This window comes from Gymnoscopelus microlampas (genome assembly GCF_963454915.1).
Source record: "Gymnoscopelus microlampas genome assembly, chromosome: 7".
Classification (NCBI taxonomy): domain Eukaryota; kingdom Metazoa; phylum Chordata; class Actinopteri; order Myctophiformes; family Myctophidae; genus Gymnoscopelus; species Gymnoscopelus microlampas.
Genome location: NC_139944.1, coordinates 36,783,930 through 36,808,753, shown reverse-complemented (window position 1 = coordinate 36,808,753; position 24,824 = coordinate 36,783,930). Strand labels below are relative to the sequence as shown.

At 41.3% G+C, this 24,824-nt stretch overlaps 1 protein-coding gene across 2 annotated transcripts; it reads left to right on the top strand.

The window, feature by feature from the left end:
• The first annotated feature begins 1,520 nt into the window (after positions 1 to 1,520).
• mtmr14 (myotubularin related protein 14) lies at positions 1,521 to 23,821 on the top strand. Of its 2 annotated transcripts, XM_084062424.1 has the most exons (16): positions 1,521 to 1,593; positions 2,459 to 2,519; positions 2,646 to 2,768; positions 3,888 to 3,961; positions 4,200 to 4,270; positions 4,378 to 4,452; positions 4,700 to 4,766; positions 7,000 to 7,085; positions 7,835 to 7,911; positions 9,401 to 9,437; positions 10,124 to 10,194; positions 12,773 to 12,831; positions 15,646 to 15,781; positions 16,250 to 16,426; positions 18,346 to 18,540; positions 20,625 to 23,821. In XM_084062424.1, the coding sequence occupies exons 3-16, from the start codon at positions 2,734 to 2,736 to the stop codon at positions 20,803 to 20,805; spliced, it is 1,341 nt and encodes a 446-aa protein (XP_083918550.1). In that variant the 5' UTR covers positions 1,521 to 1,593; positions 2,459 to 2,519; positions 2,646 to 2,733; the 3' UTR covers positions 20,806 to 23,821. The 2 variants fall into 2 exon arrangements, with proteins under 2 accessions (XP_083918550.1, XP_083918549.1); XM_084062423.1 differs by lacking the exons at positions 1,521 to 1,593; positions 18,346 to 18,540 and having other exon boundaries at positions 2,465 to 2,519.
• Positions 23,822 to 24,824: the final 1,003 nt, after the last annotated feature.

Below are 24,824 nucleotides of genomic sequence, written 5' to 3'. Positions count from 1 at the left end.
CTCTTAAAAACACATTTCCCTGCACAGCACCGCCTGCATTGGCGGTCTTTTCCACATACAAGGACACAGTCCAAAATGGTCTCAGGGGATAAAAGTTTGGGCTCAGGGGATAAAAGTTTGGCCCCACTCTGACCCTACGGAACATTCAAACTATACGTTATAAATGAGAAATTAATCCATGGTTATCAAACTGCCTTAAAGTTCCAGTTAGCGTTAGCTTCTTGGCATTATAGCAACAGTTAGACAGAGTACATCCTGAACGATGGTTGAAGAGGGGGCGTCCCTTAAAGTCCAATTCCTCAGGTGGGAGGGGTTACTATTTTGTGTGGAAACGGGAGGCATTAATCAGCACGGCCTGGCACCCCTGGCCCTGCCGTCTTTTTTTAATGGAAACTCGTTAACTCGGCAATAGATGGCTAGTCTCCTGCAGAGCCACGCTAAAAAAACATTTTCATTAACCACTAAATTCTGAGGACAGGCATTTCTATCCTGATGGGAGTGGGCTCCTCTAGAACGCCTCCACCCATAGGGCTAGACTAGTAACTGAATGGTTTAACGAGCAGAACAATAAATAAATGATGTGCCACGGATAGAGTGCTATAAAGTGAGATATTGACACTAGTGATGGGGTGGGTAGCTGGGTATACGGAACCATCTACTCAAAATGAAATCACTATCCGTTAAGTACCATTTGTCATACACTGGACACTGATAGGACGGTGGCGCTGTCTGTTCGCCGCTTCTAGTTATTACATTTGTTAAGTTATTTAATTTGTGACTAGATTTTTTTTGCACTAGCAAGCTTTCTTAAACCACAAACCTCCACTCCTCTGCTCCAGAAATACAAACCTTCTCTGCCCCCCAAGACCAAGCTCTGTACTATGGGCGATCGGGCCTTCTGCTCGGCCGCTCCTCGACTCTGGAATGCCCTCCCTGACTACCTGAGAGCACCGCAATCTGTTGATGCTTTTAAAAGAGGACTAAAGAGAAAGCCTTTATATCTACCTTTATATATGATTTTATATTATTATTATTTATGACTGAAAATCTTAAATCATTTGTATAAATAATATATTGTAAGTTATATAATTGTAACTTATGTGCTGCTCTACCAGTGTTACACTCTCGTAGTAGTTCATATACTGGATTTGGAATTGGGTTTGGAGGGCTCATTAGACTCATTAGAATGCCTCTCGGCCAATTACATTGCAACTGTGCCTGAGACAATAAAATAGTTGCTGACTGGAAAGCAAAGCAGCCGTCAAATATTTGTGAGGAAGGACGGATTTGTAAATTAGCAAACACCAACTTGGTGTATATCTTACTTACTTGTGACTGACAAAACATTTCACACTTTCATTAGTCATCTTCACCTCTTTTGCATTACTGGCCGCAAGACGAGACACAACAGCATCCCAACAAGGCCAACTGGTTTATTAGTCGGTGTAGAAACATGTTGATATAAGCAATACAAACAACAGCTGCTGAGCAGTCCCATGCCTTACTTCCCTTCACAGCACATTTGTCGGTCATCCACTCTTGCTGGCTGGGGAGAGCTGTATGGACGCACAGGCTATAACTACATCTTCTCAGGTACCACACACAGACACACACTGAATTAACTTTGATGGGGATGTCAAATCAGACTTGTGGTTGGCCTGTTTCAGTTGCGTGTGTGCTTGCTGAGGTGTGTGAATGGGTGCAGCAGTGCTTGGCTGTCAAGCTGTATGTTTTGGGAGGACACTCCGGGTAGGGATGTGTAAAAGTGACCGTAATAAAATTCGATTACTATAATTCTATTTTGTTGGGTGAAATTGTTCTGAGGATTTGTTTAGTTTTTTTTTCATCAAATGACCATCCTAGGTTACAATAACAGCATTGCATTGACCTATAAACTGTTTTTTTAGACATAAACATAAAGACCGTAGCATATGCATATTTTACATTATTGTAACTAAACCATTAAGAAAATAAATGCTTCAACAGTGAATTTATTCTGGTATCCTCATGAATTTGTTCTTGTATAGCCAAGGCTACTAGCCCCAAAAGGAGCGAGTGGATTTTCGCGGAGCGGCAGTATTATATTCCCAAACTACCAATTATATTAGTTATTAATGCTATAATATTTTTTACAAGGATTAGTACATGGTGAAGGATAGACACCTCGTATGACTTTTTCTTCACAGGGCCCTGGGGGACTAGTTTGACTGACGGACCGGTCCCTCATTTTAAATTGTCCGACTGAACCTGAATAATATATTTTTATATATTACATAGTATGCCTTACCAGGAACCCAAAATAATATATATTTTTTTACAAGAGCGTGAGACTGATTTTCTTGGCAGTTTGCTGATAATTTAAAAGAGCTGATGGTGCAAATATGTCCCATAACTATGCGGAGTGAGAATCAATCAGTGTATGTGTGTTTAACATGAATCTTTCTCCCTCTGTTAACAGGGGGTAGTGATGATACGTGGGCGGAGTCGGAGGAGGTCCCAGACGAAGACAGTGCAGCCAGGTAAAAGTTGTCAACAACGTTGAATGCTTTTCTTTCATTCATTCATTTTTTCTTTCTCTTTCTTTTATGTTTTCTTTCTTTCTGTCTCACTTTCTCACATCTCTCCCTCCATCTCTGTCCTTACAGGAACGGGGACTCCCAGCTGTTTGACAAGGTGCGGGGTCACGACATTAAGCTGCTGCGTTACCTATCAGTGCGCAACATCTGTGACCTGATGGTGGAAAACAAGAAGGTCAAGTTTGGCCTAAAGTAAGTAAGAAACAGCGCTGGGGCATTTGCGTACACACACTATTAACCCATTGAGGCCTGAGGCCGCTCCTAAACATTTTCAAAATCCTAAAAAGAAATCGGAAAAACATATTTAAAAAATAATTTTCACGATTTTTCAAAAATAGCAGATCTACAAGCTCTATTTTTGAATAGCCAAAGACATCTAAAGTGACACAGATGCGTTCCAGGTATCAATGGGTTAAGTAATTGAATCCACCTTTCTTTTGCTTAGGTGTGTGTGTGTGTGTGTGTGTGTGTGTGTGTGTGTGTGTGTGTGTGTGTGTGTGTGTGTGTGTGTGTGTGTGTGTGTGTGTGTGTGTGTGTGTGTGTGTGTGTGTGTGTGTGTGTGTGTGTGTGTGTGTGTGTGTGTGTGTGTGTGTGTGTCGGTGTCGGTGTGTCGGTGACCTTTTCCATATGTAACTGTTTTGGAGCAGGAGACTGGTACAGTACTGCAGTGTGAACAGCATGCAATGCCTCAGCATTTGGTTGATGGTGTGTGTGAGAGAGGGAGAGAGAGAGAAACTTCTACATGTGCTACTTTCTGATCTAGGATCAGTCCAGCTAGTGTCTTCTCTCCTGTATATCCCTCTCAACATTACTAATTAGCTTGATTGATTGATTGAATACTTTATTAGTCATAAATGTAAACGGCACGAGGTACAGTCGGACATAAAACAAAAAGGTCCTGGGGTCTTGTCTCCATTGTGGTCCCAATCCTATGTATTCAATTCCTCAACATAGCATAAACAAATGACACAATTACACATGTCATCAACAAATACAAAACAAAGGAGAAAAAGGAAAAAAGTCAGCAGTGAATGACACCTCCTTTCTATGGGAATTTGCATTTACCTCCCCTTGTAGTCTCCTGATAGATGTTTTTTTCAGGACAATTTAGAAAGATGAAAAGTGATTTAAATCTTTTAATGGATGGTGTCGGGGTATTTTGGTGGCAGAGTAGTAGAATGAGAATTTTCCCATATCTGTTCTGAATCACCAGGGGAAGTACTTGCTATTTCTCAGTGTATTTCCTTACCGTTGGTTGTGCTCTGCTCTGTCTCTTTCTCTCTCTCGCCCTCTGACTGTCCATTTGTACAGTGTGACATCTTCTGAGAAGGTCGACAAGGCCCAACGCTATGCAGACTTTACCCTGCTCTCTGTGCCTTACCCAGGTAAGACAACTCCTGTTCACTCTTAATTTGAATCAAAAGTCAGGATCAGTTGCATTTTGTTTATGAAAAAATATAGGTGACACTGGCCCACCCTTGTGATTTTGGTCTTTTAGTGTTTTTAATTCAGTTTTGAAGCCTACAGTAAAATCCTCAGTGTTAATTCATCCATTTTGCTATTTATGTCAGTTTCGATGTTGATGATGACATTGATGTTGCATGTGTACGTCTGTTTTTTTAGGGTGTGAGTTCTTTAAAGACTACAAAGACAGAGATTACACAGCTGAGGGGCTGGTGTTCAACTGGAATCAGGTATGCAGACCTGACCTTAAAATGGACTTCTCTACATTGTGCACATTAAAATAACAACAAAAATGACTGTTAACTTGTATGTCACCATGCTGCCCTTTCTATGACAGGACTACGTTGACGCTCCTTTGACAATCCCTGCGTGCTTTACCCAGAACATGAACATTGACTGGAGTGAATACCAGGTTACCTTCTATTCTATTCTATTCTATTTATATGAATTCCATCACACCAACTAGCAGCTAGAACTTCTGCCTCCTATATTATTAGTCTGTCAGCGACATCTGTTGGTCACTTATGGAACTGCAGGTGTAATGCTTTATAACCAGTTTTGTAGTGCACAGGTTTTCATCACCTAGCAATTTAGAGGATACCTAAAATGTATAAGCACCTGCAACATACATTGTGTGTTTGTGTGTATGTTATGCGCAGTCATGGGACCTGGTGGAGCAGACCCAGAACTACCTGAAGCTACTTCTCCACATCATTAACAGTGATGGTACGTAGACAGGATTTTCAGCTTCATATTTGTAGATGAACTTTAAACTGCAGTTTATGTGCTCCAGCTCAGTTTGGTTGAATACCTTAACCTGTAGTTGCTCACATCTGGGAAGGATTTAGATGTTTTTCTTTATACATATATCCTATATTAAAATTGGTAGTGGGAGTGCCGGCGGGTCAGCCGGCGTACCACTGCCCGGTCACTATGACTCAGGCACAACCATATACAAACCGTGTCGTCATAACATCAGACTCAAACAATATAGGCATATATGGAGATCCGGTTGTCCAGAGCCACAGATCTGACCGCTATGCCCATATATGGGCATTAAAGGGACACAGGTATACAGATACAGAGATCTCCATATATGGGTACAAAAGGGACACAGACACATAGCTCTGGCTCATAGTGTTTGAAGGAGTTCTCCTTAACGCTATGGTACTTTCGATCCTTTCCCCTGACGCCTTCGGTAGCCCAGGCTGCGCAGCCTCTCGTCTTCAGTCAAAATAAAAAATAAATTTTCGCTACTCACCAAAACAAAGACGGTTTTATGGAGTTGAAAGCCTACTCTACTTAGTGGGAAAACTCTGAGCCCCCCACCTTACGTCTAAAATACACTTTTTGGCCAGAAAATAAAAATATTTCACCTGAAGGAAAACATGTTTTTGGTTACTCCACTGCGCCCTCTTTAGTATTTTTAGCGGTGCCAACCGCTCTATACGTGGCTTTGACTCGGTGTCTGTGTGTCTGTGTGTCCGTCCGTCCGTATGAGCCTGGGATGAGCACGCCAAAGAAGCAACACATACAAACACACACACACACACACACGGACTTGGAGATTGCCTATGCCATCTCTCCTCTCATTGGCCACACGTGCCACCGGTTATCAAAGAGGGGTCCAGGGACCCCCAGGGACGTCCGCCCGTATGAGCACGGGATGAGCACGGGATTTGAAACAGCTATAACTCCAGTTTGCAGCATGCCACCAAGTCCAAATTTGGTATGTGGACTTAGACCACCAATACGGGACCAGCATGCATTGCTCAAGCCCCGCCCCTTCTGTCTTCCCATTGGCTGGCCTTTAAACAGCCATAACTCAAGTTCGCAGCATGCTACGGAGTACAAATTTTGTACATGGACTAAAACCACAAATAGGGCCGAACTGTAATTACTTAAGCCCCGCCCCCTCTGTCTGCCCATTGGCTGGCCTTTAAACAGCCATTATTCCAGTTTGCAGCATGCTACCAAGTACAAATTTGGTAAGTGGACCCAAAGGCACCGCTTCCTTCACACAGGGTGTGATTTTTTTACTAAAGACGAGAGGCTGCGCAGCCTATGGTGTGTGCGCAAAGGCTTGAAAGTCCCATAGCGTTAAGGAGAACTCCCTCTAACACTATGGACCAGAGCTAGCAGACACAGGTACAAGAGGTAACATCGGTCGGATTGGCGATGTGTCATAGGTGTGAGGGCCGTGTAGCGGTCAAAGTTGTTGAAAATTGTTTATCAGGGGTTTCAAACAGATTTTCTCAGTTCTGTTTACGTAGAGTGCTTGTTTTATAAAGTTAGCTTTTTACTTTGTAATGCAAATTCCCTGGGCATCTGTTATGCCCATTCTCCCAGGAGAATTGACAGAATCCCTGTGGGCCATAGGGCCCACTATCCCTTATTAATAATGTAGTATGTGATATATTAATAATGTTACAGAGCTCTTTGACCGGTGGCTCGAGGGTGAGAATGTAAATGTGGCATATAATCTGCAAATGAAATGAGAACATGAAGCAAAGCTTGGCATGGGGGACACTTTTATATCCAACAGCTATTTACCTCTTACATAACCACAACACCTTCCGCTTCATTGTTCATATGAAAGTCCCCAGTGGAAATGAGGCAATATTCCCAAGGCGTTGACACAAAAGCACATGGGCAGATGTTACTTCTTTTGAAGCTTCAATAAGTCAATATTTGTTTTGATGATTCATGCGCTAAATCAGTGTTTCCCAAATGGCGTGCCATGACTCTAGTCCAGGCGTGCCTTTGGATTTTGAGATAACCACACATTATTACTGCAATATACATTATACAACTATATAAAACTATTTTAAATGTTATTTTTTCATTAACTATTAGTACTTTGTCTTGCGATTTTGAGTTTCCCAATCGTTCCGGCAGAAAAAGGTTGAAAATCTGCTTCATAGAATTGATCTTAATTACCTGCCTCCACCTCCTTCAGATAAGAGTGGACTCCTGGTGCACTGCATATCAGGCTGGGACCGCACACCTCTCTTTGTGTCCTTGCTCAGGCTCTCCCTGTGGGCAGTAAGTCTTTCTCCTTTCTCATCCTCATCATCCTCATTTAATCCCCTCTACCTCTCTACCAGATCCTTGTACGTCCAAAACTGTTACTTTTCAAGAAATGGAAAAATATTTTCATTGACGTTATTATTTAATTATGATCCCTTTTTAATACATTTAATTGGTTAAATAATTGTAAATCAGAATCAGCTATATTGTTTATTTTTTTGTGTCTGCTCCACCATTTTGTATTTTCCGTGAGAAGATGGAGGTAAAGCAGGAGCGGAAACTCACAGACAGACTGGGTTTTATAATGTATTTCCACATTGTGAGCTTGTAGAGCTCACAATGTAGATATTTATTCTGCTTTTACATGACACTGTCATAAGACAAAGTATAAAAAAATAGGGCATTAATTTATGAAGAAAACTTAAAAAGATGAAGTACCGTATGTACATACATACACGGTTTCTGCCCTACAGCGACGCTATATTCAATTTGGTTTCACACAAATCAACTTAACATTCCAAACACACTTGACCTTAATGAGATTTGTGCCTTCATAAAAAATAAAACCCTACAGTTCTTGCAATTCTTTTTCATACTTAAATTTCAAATGGAATGAAAAATGCAACATGTTAAGAAAGTGCTTTTGAGTTTGAAGGCACACCACCAACCCCAACCCCAGTGAACGCGTTACATCTCATGATGGATAATTGGCCCTACGGTTTTGTATGTTTGACTTTTCTTTTTCTTTTTTTCATCTCTCACAGGATGGTGCTGTGCACGCCAGCCTGGAACCGGCTGAGATCCTGTATCTGACCATCGCCTACGACTGGTTCCTCTTTGGGTAAAAAAAACAATCCCCTCACAATACCAAAAATAAAATAAAAACTCCACAATCACAGTGCATCAACACAATGATAATAATAGTTCAGGAGTCATCAGCAAGCACGTTAGCTGGCATGAATACTTTAGAGTCACACTGGTGACGCTCCAGGCAGGCCGTGTTTGTCTCAGATGCATAATTGAGAAGTGACTGTTAATGAAATGTTAAGGAGTAGAGGGATAAGGAAGTCAGGATAAGGGAAGTACAAGTGTCTCCTTGACTGTTCTCCATTGTTCTGATCTCACACCCCTTCCACCTCTCTCACTCGCTCTCTCTCTCTTCACACACGTAGTCTCTTACACAAATTGACACACCTCAGCCTTACTCTCTCTCTCTCTCTCCACACACATACACAGGCCAGTTAATTGACACACCCTCAGCTTTACTCTCACTCTCTCTCTCTCTGTGTCGGGGTCCTTCCTTCATACGTTTCTCTACAATTTGAGCTCATCAGAGGCTGTGTAAAAAAAAAACTCCACTGCCAGCTAGCCCATGTAATTATACATCAGCAGGCCTTCCTAAGCCCTTGGGACACTGGCCAGGCAGGGAAGGGGGGTGTCTCTGTGTGTGTATGTCGTGTCTGTGTGTGCACGCACACATGCGTGTGCAGGAGAAGAAGGTGGAAGCTAATAAAAGATGAGAGAAATGGGGATTAGTAAAGTTGCATTAAGTATGTCGTCTCTACTGTAATCCTCCTGTAATTTGCCAAACCTCTGTCGTCGTCGTCGGTGGTGGTGAAGCTGCCCGGTTCTCCTCAGTGGCCGTACCAATTGATCTGAATTTGCACACATCCATTGACCATTACCATCTGAACGCAACTGCGAAGCCCGTTTTTCGATATCACAAAATCTCAGCTGTTTATTAGCGTTTTTGTGTATGCTGGCTCCTGTGTTGCTAGATCCTGTACGGGTATGGTCTAGTAGTATATATAATGTAGCATCTCTAGACTCATCCTCTTGTGGCCAAAAAAGTCATGCTAATTTAATTAAAAGAGTACAGCATTTTACCTTTGAGGAGTCAGTGATGATGGATCATCCAGATTGAACATGATTTAGTTTTTTATGTTATTGAATATTGCCATGGGTCAGTGAGGTGCACATTATAGCAACAATGTTTTTCGTTGTTTGAAGAAAATCCAGTGTACTGTTGATGTAAAGGAATTAGGGCTGCAATTCTTAAGAAAAAAATAATAATTATTTTCTAAAACAATAATTCTATCATTGTTTTCGCTTTTATTCAGTTAATCAGTATGATAAATCAGACCACTAAGTGCTGGTAAAATAAGGTAATGAAGTGCAAAATGTCCCCACCACAAGTTATCTGAATTCAAATGGACATACAGATGTAAATGACACATTAGAAATGGTTATGTTTATGTTTACAAAAAATGTATTGCATTCATTTCATTTTGATCTATTCTGATTGATACCTGTGTTCATTCTTTTTCTAGTCACATGCTGCCAGATCGCCTCTCCAAAGGAGAGGAGGTGAGTGCACCGCCATCATGAACAAGTATTTGTTTTGTTAGGGTTATTATTACAAGAACAATGGCATCTAGATGTAAGCCAAACATAATGAAGTTTAGCGTTTTTTTGGTGGGGGATACCACCGTGTGACTAAGTACAAACTAGTCTTTGAACTCTTTATAAGCCAAGTTTGGCCTCTGCCAGACGTAAGATACGAGACCCTCACTGCTCGAGTCATATGGTATACAATACAAAGCACTAGCCCTTACAATCCCCAATGGAAATGCAAGGCCAGCATAGGAAGCAGTGTGCAACATACTGAAAAGTGAGCAACTCTCTGAGCCTATTTCCTTGAGCCATTCATCTGGGGAACAGGTTTATCTGTTGGGACACAACTCAGCTGGGTTTCTAAATCTTCTCCTTGACGGTAACTGTCAAGATTAAGCATCGGATATTTTACCCTTCTTAGCTCATACTCTTGAGTTCATAGACTGTAGTTACTACTACCAAGCTTAGAGCTCTGTTTGACAAGACCAAGCTTGAGTCATACGTAGGCTTTATTTTATTCACTGCTGTTGAAAGCATTCTCTGCTCCATGTGATGAGAGTATTGCAGCCAAAGTATAGGACTGGATGTAGGGGGCAGTGTTATGTCATGTAATGTCATCATCCTGTCTGAGATCACACTGTCTTTATGTCCCCTGGCAGATTTTCTTTTTTTGCTTCAATTTTTTGAAGCACATTGTCTCAGAGAAGTTCTCTGCTGTAAGGAAACAGAGGTATGTCCTTCCTCTCTCGCTCCACTCACTCACTGGGCCTCATTTATCACTTTTGTGTGGACCAAAATAATTGCCGTACACGCATCTCAATGCAATTATCAATCTGGTCGTCAATTTGAAGTAAGCGTAGCCAACGATTAAATCTCACGTCAGATTTAGCTGACAATCTGATAAGCATCTGAACATATGTATTCACTCCAAAAAATAAATATATAACTAACAAATTAATAAATAATATATGTGAAAATATTATATTTTTGTTGAAAAGGATGAGGCCGCACAACTCTTAGCCACGATGCAGAAAGTTTAATGAAATGAAACCAACGTTTCGACAAATACAGTCTTCCTCAGGGTTTTTGTCGAAACGTTGGTTTCATTTCATTAAACTTTCTGCATCGTGGCTAAGAGTTGTGCGGCCTCATCCTTTTCAACATTATTATCTGCCGTGGCCAGCACCTCATCAACACAGGTGTGCGCTCCATACTCTGTGTTTGCCTTAAAATATTATATTTTCACATTTATAAGGCGTACATCGATTATGTGTCACATGCCTATTAAATAGGTAGGACTGTTTGATAAATCACACGTGAGCCCTGTCGTGAGATGATTCCTGCGCTCTGATCTGTGCTGGTTTCTACTTAAATTCATTATTGATAAATGAAGCCCACTGTCTTTTTATTCCTTCTAATTCTATTCTTATAGTAGTCTTATAGTTTGTCTAGTTTTTTCTTTCTTTCAAATGTTGTCTCATTGTATTATTTCTTTACAGTCAATTAAATTCTTTATTTTTGTCCAATTCTATTATTTCTTTGTAACAATGCGTGTTCTGTGTAGTCCTATTTCTTTCTTTGTCTAATTCTATTCTTTCTGTATTTTTGTCTGATTCTGTTCATTGATGCTTGTCTGTAAATGAATGCTGTTCTTTGTGTTGTTGTTTTTTTCATGTTCTATTCTGTAGTCTTTGTTGTGAAGTCCATTTGTTATGGACCAAGTGAATTTGACCGTTTCAAATGGACCCTTCGCTAAACCCCACCCCAAAAGCGATTGTCCAATGCCAGCTTAGCAACCGTTGTTAGCCTGGCACAGGTCTGGCAAACTTTCGTCACCTGCCATAGCTGTCAATGTTATTTCGCCCGCACACACACAATCATTTGCAACATAATAGCAAGAACAGGAATACCACGATAACGCAATGGTGACTATAAACAGATTCCACTTACCCACAACTGGAGGGTTCTTTTCCCAAGCTGAAATCTGCGCTTAAACTGGAAGGCTATGGCTGTGCCTGTGTTGTTGAACACAGCTTAAAGTTGGGAAAGTATTACACGACTCACTCGCCCAGGTGGTGTCAATGATACTAATCACCGTAATCGTAACACAATTCAGAATCCCAGAGCTGCATGTTTCGAATTCCGCACGTTAAAGTATATTCATTCATTTGTTCGTCTATTTATTAACTGCTACTGTAGTCTTACCCTGCGGTACATGAAAACTCCTGTCACAGTCATGGATCAACTTCAACCTGGTGTTTGCGCTTTCTCAATTTACGGTCCGTACATCTATATAAACGTTCAGATTTCAAATATAAATTGCTTATGCTATGGCCACGGATGTTAAAATTATGCACGGGACTCTCAAAAGTACCCGTATATTCTGTGTTGTTCAATAAAAAGCATTTTAATCCGATCGGTGGCCATTTTCTCATAGAGTTATAATGTATCAGAGTGCAATACACCTACCAACCGATAGGGTCGCTTAGTTGAATGCATATGGAGAAAATGGCCACCGATCAGATTAAAAGGCTTTTTATTGAACAATACGGATGATACGGGTACTTTTGAGAACCCGTACATAAATGTAACATCCGTGGCCATGGGATAAGCACTTTATATTTGAAATATGAACGTTTCTGTAGATGTACGGGCCGTAAATGGAGAGAAAGTGCAAACACCAGGTTGAAGTTCATCCATGACGGTCGAGACAGTCGACCGTCGTGTATCCATGGCTATTACTCCCTCTAACATTTCCCGTGTTTTTAGTTCATTGAAATAATGTCATGCACATTTGTCCAGTGCATAGCCTACTGCAGGCCTTGTTGACTAGATTTAGAAGAGATTTTGAAGCTCTTGCTGCTGAAATGATCGATTATTGTTAAGGGGAAAAGCCGTCATTTAACATGCAAGTCAATGGGTGAGAAGCAAAGTTTGCCAGGCGCTGCCAGGCCTGGGTGTGACTAACTCCGCACCGCCAGTCACAGAGTGGAGTGGGTGGGGCTTAGCGAAGGGTCCATTGAACACAGCTTGTGCTTTATAAACATTTTTCGTCAAGGGCGGGGTGTTTTGTTATGCCTCTCAGCCACTCTTTAATGTTTAAACAGTGGCTCTGACACACACACATTCACTCTTTGTGGTGAATAATTGGCTTTCACGGTCCCAGACCAACTGTATCAAACCAAGTCTCTCTCTCTCTCTCTCTCTTCCTTCCCAATTGCTCTCTCCCCCCTCTTTTTTTATTATGTATTTTTTCATGTATTACAAATTTCATCATCCTGTTTTCATCATCCTCCTTTTATTCACAGAAGAAAAAACTCTCATTTCAAAGACAGTGATTTCACCGTGGAGGACCTCTGCCAGTTGAGTGAGTTGGCCTCCGTCCCTCCAAAATGCATGATAGGCTTGGCCAGTTTGTTCAGAACAGTGTGACAGAGTTTCGTCGACTAAAACAATGACGAAAAATGCTCGTCGACTACCTTTTTTCACTGACAAAAACGAAATAAAAACTAAGCTATGATGACTAAAACTAAATATATTGACAATTTCGTCAACAAATAAAAAATAGACTAAAATGTTAGGGAGGGACTAGTCGAGAAGAGATCCAGTAGAACTAAAAGACAAGTCAAATTTGGTTGTGTTCGGGTGTTGCGCTCTGAAAATAGCAGATATACAAGCGTAGATCGGCCATCAAGGCCGGCCAAAATACATTTTCGTCATCAAAATTATGATATTTAGTCGACTAAAAATGAAAAACTAAATGAATGAATTTTATTTAAAAGACTATCACTAAACTAAATCAACATTTGCTGTCAAAATGAACACTGGTGGGAGCAGGAGCCGGTTTCGATTTACATTTTATGTTCTGTAAATGTTCCCCACTCTTAACCTTGTATCATTTACATAATTCTTTACCTGTAGCTGAAGTGGGAATAAAAGTTCCAGATCTTTGCATGACGTTTCGTTCTAGGAACAAAACTGCTTCATAAGAACAATGTTGGATTAACTTAAGTAAAAGATATATTTTTTTCACATGGACAGCTCATCAACCGCAACTCGATGCAGTTCCGTTTTGAGTGCTGATGAACGTTAGACTCCACCCACTGTATACATTGCGGTAATGGTTATTTTGCCACCTGGATCTCCCCTCTTTGTTTTCATCACCTGCTGACCCACTTTAAATTGTGTCAGAGATTTCACCATTTCTGGTGACAGTCACAGCGGACAAAGCGTTTGCTATTTATCTCCATTAATTAATTGCTATCTGGTTGTGTTTGTAGTACCTCAGAGAGTGATTATAGAGGTGTTTGTACCTCCTAACCTCCTCAGCCAACCTTTCTTCCAAATTGTCCTCGGTACGTTGCTGGCATATTGTGGAAATAAAACAATATACTGTGAATCACCAGCCCCTAGAGTTTCTGACAAATTGCACACAATGCAGGACAAAGCATAGTTTGTGTAACTGTGTCCCGGGGAGGATTGATGTCCATCCTCAAAAACATAATTTATCTTCATCAAATGACTAGTTTTGCATGCTTTAGACACCTCTCCCATGAGCATTACATAGTTTCTATCCGTAACATTCGTCTAATGTGGGAACAGACACCATAGGGATTAGGGAACTTCTTCTTACAGGAGATCAATGTGTGAATCACTATCCACTGCCTTTGTTGGATGTCTCTTTTTATACAGCAATGTTATGAATTCCATGTGGGTAAGGGGCTAGAGTGACGGATATGCTGACCAGCTTTGACGGCCTATTGATGGCTAATTGTCATTTGTTGAACCCACGAGAGCAGAATTAGCATGCCACACTAACCACTGAGTGACACAAGCATGTGCACATTTATTAAATGTACACATTTAATAAATGTGTACATTTTTTGATGCCACTGCTTGACATGTTTACATTTATGTCAAAGATGTTTGTAATTGTAACTCATCAGGAGTTTCTGCTGTGCTACCTGTGTACTACGGACACAAGCTTTGAATCCACTGCACTAGCATAGCTGGAGCATTTAAGGCAGTGTGGGGATAAAACCACCACGCTATCATCTGTTAAACTGCATACATGTTTGAATGGAAAGACTCATCGAACGTTATGTCTGCAAGCATTTACCTTCAATTTACCTCGTTTTTGTGTGCCACGTTGTACAATGCTTTCTGAAACGTATTTGCTCTCTTGTTGTGGCCTCCCTGACTTCCATCAACTCTATACTGTTGCTATATGACGCTGTATAGAACCAGTAGAGGTTCCTAACCTAAGCTGAATAACTAATTTAGTAGAGAACCTCTAAAGAGTCATACAGAGGCTGAACAGCTTCTTTATGCATGTTTTTGTGTGTAGAGATGCTATTCTACTACTGTTAATACCCGACTACTGGCTAATGAGGGGTTTTCCCCATTTGTTTTATCTGTGTACTCCCCCCTCTAAAGCATTCTGGTGCTAAGAAGTTAAGAACACATTCTTCCATTTTCAGTAGACTTTTCATGGTGTTAATTTCTCCCCTCCTGCCTATCGGCACCCCCATTTAGAGTCTTTAAACCTAGTCTTTGCCCCCCACTATGTCTGCCTGGCGAAGACGATATACAATGAACTTACTGTCAATAATAATGTACTATGTCCAAAACAGGCTGTATACGTTATAATTTTATACTTTCACAAATTCAGAAATAGCCAAAATGGCAGATCTACAAGCTCACAACATGTTACAATGCATTGTGAGATTGTAGGTATGCTATTTTAGCTAGCTATTTACTAAAAGTAGGGCACCGGCCTACTCGCGAACGCAAGTTGGATTTCTGTATCTGTCTGTTCCTTTTTTGCCCATATAAAAATAAAACCAAATTGTGCACAAAATGGCCAAAATAGGGACACCAGGTTTAAACGTGTGGAAAATGACATGGAAATAATAATAGTAATATGACATTACTGGTAATTTCACAGATGAATGGAAATTATTCCAATGACTATGCAAAGTAATTGCAATTAGTTCAAATAATTGTGATCAGGCGATTATGTAATAATTGTAAAAGGTCTATGTAGTACATGTGGGCTTGTTAGGCTATGTAATATCCACCAGAGGGTGCTGTGACTCAACTATGTACACCTCTAGGTCATCATCATGAGGAATTAAAAAGGGAAACTAACTAAACTGTGTATGCTGTGCGGGTGTTTTAGAGTCGAAGGACCGGGGCAGTGTCACCAGTCTGAGCAGCGACTTCTCCCTCATCACTGAAGAGGTGGGGGGCGGGGCCTCCAGCCTCACCACCGACACTGTGGACCCATTCTCATGCCCGCCCTTGGCCGCCAGCTGGTCAGTATAACACGAAGACACAAAACACTAGTCATGCTATAATGATGGTTATTAATTACACTCAGTTAATATGCCTTGTACATCCTTGAGTCTGTTTAATACTGTTAATGCCCACCAGACAAATCCTTGGTTGCTACAGCTGTTGCTGTCAAATGTATTAGTAATTTTGGCATCAGGCTAGTAATCCTTTTGTTTTTGTGGCCAAAATATACCAAGTCAACCATGGGCTGACATTGGTGGGGGTCACAGCAGCACAAGGGCAGTGATCTAGCAATAAATAGAAAATAGCAGTTCTCCTGACAGACCACTCTCACTCCAGTGATGGTTCACCTCGTCGTTTGAACCACTGCGTTAGTTTAAAATGCTGCTGCCTCAACTTTGGGTTTTGTCACTCCCTAGATTTTAGAATCAAACGGCTCTTCTGTGTAGGCGACTGTGGCCGACGTGCATTTGTGCTTCTCTCCCCAGGAGAAAAGGCACCACCTCCTCCCCACAGACGGTGGTGTGGAATAAACCCATGCCTCTCGAGGAGCGCCTCTTCCATCCTCTCGGTGAGGCCAGGTCCTCCAGTTCCTCCTCCTCCAACCAATCAGAGCAGGGCGTCACGCGCACCGGCAGCAGCCCATTAGCCGTCCCTGGGAGAAGGTGAATGTTTGTTACCGTCTTGTCTGTGTGTCTTCCTTTTATTTTTAAACATTTTATTTCTTTGCATTTTCAATGCTTTATTTAGATAGGAGAGTCTAGAGAGACAGGAAACCTAGGGCAGAGAGAGGGGAGATAATTGAATAATAATTTGGGGTATTTTCTTACAGTACAGCACATATGTGAAATTTGTCCTCTGCATGTAACTGATCCTAACTACTGTATTAATAACAGTGCACAAGTACTATTAACACAGCGCCCAGGGAGCAGTTAGGGGTTAAGTGTCTTGCTCAGGGACAGACAGACCATGGCCAGGGGGGGAATCGGGGACCCTCTGTTTCCCAGCCCGCTTCTCTACCTATTCAGCTTTGGCCGCTCTATTTGAACTCGAGTCCTCGCAACTCACTTATGGTCAGTGCACTGCATGTAACTGGCTGAGCCTCCAGGCACCCCCTGTGTGCCTTTCTGCAAAACAAATCAGAATAGAGATAAGAAAAAGTAGCACCTGCATAACTGTAGATATGTGAAGCTGTAAGACTATACCGTAAATACCATACAGTATGCATACTACAGTATATGCATAATGTATGGCTTGGCTATACATTATAACTCTGCTGTCGGCAGAAACCAGCTATGTCCAAAATATAAACTTTTCAGGAAATGAGAAAAAAAAAACATGTTTTTAGAACACACAATACTGCCTCATCAAAGTTGGTATGGTGACTTTATACGTTATCAGATACTTGAATGTGTCTCCTATCACTTTACCCAAGTACAGCTCAAGTGGAGTTTTTGACCATCAATGTGGAGATAGTTATTTTGTCCATCATTAATTAGAATGACGGGGGGGAAAAAACTAAGTTTGAGGATCCAAGTTAGAGTTAGGAGATTTAGTCAGAAGCGCTTTTTAATACTTTTCATTAGTTCAATATTTGTAAAAACCTACACACAGACATAAAGGGTGTTCAATACATTTTTTTTTTAAAAAAGGAGATAGCTGGTTTCTGCCCGACAGTGACGATATTTACTTTATATAATAATAATAATAATAATAATTCAGTAGTGGTGGTAAGGTGAACAGTCCAGTATAATACTGAATTATTATGTTGCCTGTCGTTTCTTGATTGCTGTGTACTGTGTACAGCTCTTTGTCCATGCACTATACTCACTGTCTACTCGGCATTTAGCAGTTAACTTATTGTATGGTGGGAATTGATTTAAGTGCATGTCTCCTTGCACTTTGTGACCTCCTAATGTCCAGCTGAAATTAGCCAACCTTAAACATAATATATTACACCCGACCGAAGGTCCTGCTCAGGCTGTGTGTACTGTACACACAGGAATCTTTCTCAGTGGCTTGACGGTGTAGTTCATAGCAATATATTGTAATGAAAGTGTCGGATTGTGCCTGTGTGTGTTGTTGGATGGTGTGGACCCTTCAGTACAGGATAGTTTTTGCTGCATGTTCTAGTGACTTGACAGTATTTTGTCTGTATAATATCTTTGCTGCCCTGCATATATGAGAGACTTGTTTGCAGTCAGGAGTGTGATAGCGCATCCACAGATCGATGCAATGTGTCGACATACTGCTCCCAGAGGACCACGTGTTATTTATGGTGAGGTCATGAACCCAATGCCACAGAGCCCTCCCACTGACCTCATGACCCTGTTGCCTGGACACGGTTGAACCCTGACCCCTACCCTCCTCTTCAATTTGTTTCTGCTTTCTGCGTTTTTTTGTCCCTATTTATTTATCCACTTCGACTCCTGTTCTTCACTCTCTTCTTCCTTTTTTCTCTCTCAATAATTTCTTTCCTCTTTCATTCTGTTTTGTCTCGTCTCCATTCCCTACTTCCTGTGTATCTTTGCTTCCGTCTTTCTGTCTCTGTCGTCTCTCTCTCCGTCCCTCCACCACGTCTCAGGTTAGCGGCGGAGTATGCACGGTCTGGCTCCTCCCTCTCCACGGAGTACGGCAGCTGGCAGATCGTGTCGGGCTGTGGCAGCATCCACGACCATGCCCACTTCCCACCTCCTGCCTCCGCGTCCTCTTCTGTGGCAGCCGCGTACGACTCACCCCTCCCCTTCAGCTTCCAGGACGAGGGGCCCAGCGGACGCATGTGAGTGACACTGCGGTTCTGCCCCCCCTTTTAACTCCCGTCAACTCTTTCTGTGTCTTTTTTTTCCTATACCTGTGTTACCCCTCACTCTTTTTCACCTTATTTGGTCACCTTCCCCCCGCTCGCAAAGGAACATGACTCAGTGGGGGGGTTGGGCGCACTAAAAGCCCCCCTCATGTGTGTTTGTGTGTGTAATTTTATCCTGCAGGGGGTGTGAGGGCATTTGAACCAGGTAGAACAGGTAGAGAACCATTGCTGGAATGGATTTGTGTGTATGTGTGGGTAGGGTTACTGTACGTCTCTTGAGTAGAGTCTAGAGTGACTCATCTATAGGAGGGCGCGCTCTGTTGATGATCATGAGGCACATAAAATGAGAGCAGTGCATACTTTTCTGTCTTTGGTGCCACAGATTGTGTTGCTGTGAATGTGATGATGCGGAAAACCTGCGTACAGTATGTGTGTTTATCTGTCCATATGCCTCAGCAACCCTATCGCTGTTTTGTCAGTTGAAAACCACGTATCTGCAAAAATGTTTGTGTGTGTTCTCTCACCAACAGTTCTTCTCGCTTGATGCCATATTTACGTGCATATCTGAAGTACTCGTTCATATCATACTTATGGTCTTATTTGGGATATGCAGTTTGGTATATGCATCATTAATAGCCCACTTTCCAATATCCTTGTTTCTATTTGCTTTCAGATTAACACATTTTCACATATTCTTCCTACATTTGCTCTCCTGCTAGCTGGCGATTTAACAAAAAGAAAGATGTGGCTCCAGTAGTAACTGACGAACTGTTTGGTTTCATAACTGTCATCTGCAACTATGGGGTCAGGATCACCCCAATCTGGGGTTTCCCGGGTGCTTCTGTGTTTATTCCTACTAACAACAACATTACATGTTAACCCATTTAGACCTGAGGCCGATTCTAAAAACGCCTTCTAAATCCTGACCTATCCACAAATTTTCTAGGGCGTTGTGGGGCATCACTTCCTGTCGATTTGATCAGGTATCGGGGATCAAATCGACAGGAAGTGATGCCCACAACGCCCTAGGAAACTTGTGGATACGTTTTCTGAAAAACTTCAAATCTTTATTAGAAAATTACAACAAATGTATGTTGCTACTGTATATACTGTACATAGCAACAGGAACCCCAAAAGGGTTCTGAAATGTATAGTTACAAATAGGGGTTCCCGCCCCAAAATGGGTTAAAGGCAGTAGTGCTGACGGATTCTGCTGTTTGCAGAATCTGTCTTTAGAGATTAGGATGGCCTTAATGAACATAAGCTGACCATGACACCCAGCATTAGACATGCTAACATGTTTTTTATAGCCTGGTTGAGTGCCGGGTTGTTGAAAAATGCACCTGACACTTACATGCACCAATGTATACATGGTATACTTGAGTATTCTGAATATTGAGTTGCATATCATGGCAAACATAAATCTAGCCGTAGCCTTGCATTAATTGCAACCAAAACTGTTTAACGTCAAAAAGAGTTTTACCACATTCCCTCTATAACTCTCCTGCTGTCACCTTGCAGTGGGTGGGCTGGGGGTGTTTCATTTCTGCTTGAGTCGACTGCCAAATTGAGCGTGTCCCGCCAAGAGCACTTGCAGCCAGCTCAGGCAAATGGCATCTATCCATCCTTATTTAGAGTTAACAAGGAAGGGAGAGAAGGAGAAAAAGACCATGCTGACAGCTTGTGCTCTGTGATGCTCTGTGATTCTCACATGAGTACATTCTCTGCCACCCCAGATCAAGCTCCAACAGATCATTTTTCTTTCCGTCCATCCATTTTACATGCATTGCTTTTCCTTTCTTTTATATTTCCTGTCTCTGTCATGTCTTATTTCCATTCTTCACTTTACCCATCTGTTTTTAAAAATCGTCATCCCACGATACTGTTGAGTCCTCTCCAATTCATGCCTCTTCATCATTTTCCCTCTGGTTCTTCTACCCACCACCACTTAACCACCACCACCATCATTCCTGTCGTTCCTCTTAATCATTCACTCATATTGCTGCTTCCCACTGTGCTCCTCACCTATATCCTTTCCGTGTTTCTCCCGTCCTCAGGTGCCCGATGCCGTCGGAGCGGCAGGCTCGTCTGGAGGCTGTACGGGAGGTCTTTCTGGCAGCCTACAGCTCCACCGTGGGCCTCAAGTCCTCAGCACCCAGCCCCTCTGGTGCCATCACCGGCCTGCTGGAGCAATTTGCCCGCGGGGTGGGCCTCCGTGGCACCAATGCCATCGTCTGACCACCTCACTTGCCACCTCCCCTCCTTAATGTGATGTCCAACATCCCTCAGCTCTAATCTTCCTCTACCCGTCCAACTGTGGGTTCCACCTATCGGGCTCGAAGCACGGTCTCACGTTTGCCTTCAGTCCAACCACGAATGTGTCGCCGCATTGGGACTTCAGATAAACAATAATGTGCCAAACTTCCTCAACTCTATCCAGGGACTGAAGCATTAATTTTATTTTATCATAATACTCTATTCTTTTATTTGTTTTTACACTTCAAAACCACACACACCCTTATTATTTTTTTATCTTTTTTGTTATTTGTGCCGTTACAACTTTCTCTGTACTTTATATTTTCCTTGTTTTGTGTTATACGTTTTTGACAAATTCAGGGAATGGTTATTTTGGGGGTGGGGGCAGAATTCAGCCACAGTATCAAAAAAGGGATAGAACAAAGGTTCTACTGGGTGTGAGGTAGGCTTTTACGTGTTGGAGGCAGGATGTAAGACATTCTTCCTCGTCTTTTCATAAATGTTTTTCTCTGGGAGTCGCAGTAATGACCATGCTGTGCAGAAGTGTAGACTTCTTGACTCTTTTATTTATGCTGCTATTCTTGGCTGAACCGAGTACAGGATTGATCAATAATTGTGGTTTGATGTCAGATTATATAAATACAGCACTTAATGCGTTCTGACAGAAATCCAGGCATTTTCTTTTTTGTTTGTATTAATCTTGCCTCATTTGGCACAAGATACAAAATTGGCATCGCTCATCTGTTGAATTTTAAAGATGTGATCTACAGTCTTGATTTAATTGGATGCAAACCGGAACAGATTTTCCAACAGGAGGTCTCATCAAAACCCTCAGCTTAGTTTTGGTCATGAGAGTATGTTCAGGCACTTGTCCATTTCCTGAATTATTTCACACAACGCAGTTGTATAGGTCTCAGTCGAGGAGCTGAGGTAATATACTGTAGGTCCACATTTCTAAAATCTTCACAGAGCCAGTCTCTGATTTCTCAGTACTGAGCATTGTGGTAGCTATAGAAGGAGGCTTGGATCACTCTGACCCAATGACCTCTTCAATGTTCTTCCTTATTGCACACACACAGCCAGTGACCCTGAAGCCTAATTCATACACTGTCGCACAATGGTGTCGTTCCTTGAAAATAACAGATTTTCAAGCAATGGTCTAGTTCCTGGTCTCCTGGATTTCCGGCAGTTAGGGGTGGTGATCTCCACTTACCAAGAGCACGTGCATTCTTTCAGGTTGCACATAGACGTGTACATCACTGTCAGGTGTATGCATGGTGGATTGGTTCTGATAGAGATTTCTACTTTTTCTTTTTTTTAGCTATAGCTTTTTGGTGTCGCCAAACGGTTTTGATGGCTTCTGTACCTCAGGACCTTTTGTTGTGCCTTTCTTATCTTCAGTAACAACTCCTGATTCCTGCTTTTCTGATCCAGTTTCAGGTGCATTTGTTCGTTAAAATGATTGACAGTTTGTTGTTTTGCAGACGATTGCTTGCGGATGCTGAGATTGTAAACTGCAAGCAGCATTAACCATGTTATTAATCATTTCCTATTGGCTGGGCAAACTGCCTTTTCCCCTGTTTGTCAATCACTTGGCCGCAAGATTATCTATACTTTCTTCGTAGTTTTACAATTACACGAGGCTAAGGATCATTCTGTACACCAATAATGAGTTTAATGGGGCGTGCATTATACAAGGCTTACCACATCAATCATGAAAAGACATGAAGTCCTAGTTAAAAAGAAAACATGAAAGGAGCTTTTCACATATGCCTTTGAAGACAACTCCAGCTCAATATTTGCAACATTAACGAGCAGATGCTAACTTTGAATCCAACTTTGGCTTTCCGCTGCTGGAGGCAGGGACTGGAATCACTGCCAGGTTGTGCTTCTTTTATACCACACAAAACAGTGTTTTTGAAGCCAGATTCTTTGTTCACGATGAGATTACCTTAAAAGTCAGGACATTTGATGTAGGTTTTATTCAGGTTTTTGCCTGATGCACACTGTATTTGACACAGCAAATCACATTTGGCTGTAATGTACAGATTAATTCACTTTCAAATGGTTCCAATTAAAGCTGTTGGCAATAGGAATGAGGGGGCTTTTTGAAGGCTTGTTAAGAAGAATGTCCTTTAACCCTGTTTTGTCCCCAAATCCTACTCCATACATAACTCATAGGCCAATGAGTGATTGAATGATCTGATCTCCATTCCTGTTTCCCCCCCTCAATTCAAACTAGTTGAATGAAGATTGGAGTTACAATGACCAGGTTTTGGCAGTCTGAACATTATTATTATTATTTGTACTTTGAGTTCATAAAATATAAACTAAATCAGTGTACAGCTCCACTGTCCAGCTTTAACAGAGACGGCACAGTCAGATCAGCACACCATTTAACCAAAAGGCATCTCAAGATTTCCCAATCACAGTCTGTATCATGATAAAAGATGGGCTCACCTGATGTGCAAAACAAGAGCTTTACTGAAGCCAGGATTTTTATCGGGTCTAGGTATTTTGTTTGGTTCATACTGGCATCTGTAGGTTTATTGTCGTTTTTTGTTTGTTGAAGATAGCAGTCTCACATGGGACACCTCCATAATAGTGCAAGGGAGATGAGATGAGCATTAATGTTGCAACGCAACTGATTTTAAATACTTGATGTAATCTTCCCACTGAACAGACTTTTTAGCCTCTGGTTTTGCATGTCATTTTCCCAAATCATCAAAACTTGTGGAATATAGCCTATGGTTTGATTTGATTTACAGATTAACTTTTTATTTTAGAATCATTTTAGATTTTTATTGAAATGCTGCATTGCACTCATTGTCCTATGTTATGTGTAAAGAGGGAGGTTTTTTTCTTTGTACAGTCGATGCATTTTTAAGTAATTTTATCTTTGTTATAAAATTGCTCTTAATTGTTGGCAGATATTTTAGGTTAAAGGTGAAATGAGCAGCAGGTGGTAATAGTGAATAAAGAGAAAAATGTGAAGCTATATTTTGACTAGTAACTTGTTTTTTTCTTATTCAGGTGTATGGGTTCATACTATATTTGCAGGGAGGATTTATTCGAAAATGGCTAATCTATGATGCCATGTGTTGTGTAGATTGGCTATTGTTGAAACAATTTCTGACATTTGCGCCTATGTCCAAAATAGGGATGCCAGGATTAAAGTGGGTAAAATGTGTTGGCTACACTTAAAGGAGCACTTCACCTATTTTCAACCACATCTTCTTATCCTCACTAATGCTCATAAGATGGCACAATTTGTATACCTACAGTACTCTTGTCTTAATTTATGTATGGACAGTTCAGAAACCTGTCTATGACAACATTATTGGGGATACCACGCTAACAGAAACTACCGACTTTCTCTCCATGCAAAGTTGGCATGCTGAAATAGAAGCCATTGTTCTTGCATTAATTAAAAAAATACAAATGTTTTCAAAAAGCTTGTATTCTAAGCACATAACACATTAACACATTTGCTGGGGACCCCCTGGAACCCCCCTTGAGAACCACTCCTTAAAGGAATGTGAAGTTTGTGAACGTAACCGGTTGAAACCTGCAGTGGTGGAAAGTACCAAGTACATTTTATTAAGGTAGCCTACTGTACTAGAGAACAATGTTGTGGGATTTGTACTTCACTTGGGTATTTACAATTTCCATTACTTTTACTTAAAGGTAGGGTAAGTGATTTGCTTTGGTTAAAATAAATGTCAAATAGCTCTATATTCTGATAGTACTCATTGCTATAGAGTGTTTGTTCAGTAAAAGGAGTCTCCTTGTCTCTCCAGCTCTTTATAAAACAGAAAATGCATTTTCGTTAGTTTCAGTTTCATTTCCAATTGTATCCAACCAGGACAGAGAACTCAATCAGGATACAGATTAAACAAGTGAAATTGGAAGTGATGACACTAAGAAATTAGCAGACAAAATTGGAACTGGAACACTATACAAATTAAGCTTAAAAATGGGTACTTTCTCCTGATTCGCTG

What these genes read in the sequence shown, in the direction of transcription:
- mtmr14 (XM_084062424.1), top strand. Translation starts at nt 2,734, where the DNA reads ATGGTGGAAAACAAGAAGGTCAAGTTTGGCCTAAA. An exon ending in GCCTCTCCAAAGGAGAGGAG is followed by an intron (nt 9,438 to 10,123) that starts GTGAGTGCACCG and finishes GTCCCCTGGCAG; the next exon opens with ATTTTCTTTTTTTGCTTCAA. An exon ending in GGAGGACCTCTGCCAGTTGA is followed by an intron (nt 12,832 to 15,645) that starts GTGAGTTGGCCT and finishes CGGGTGTTTTAG; the next exon opens with AGTCGAAGGACCGGGGCAGT.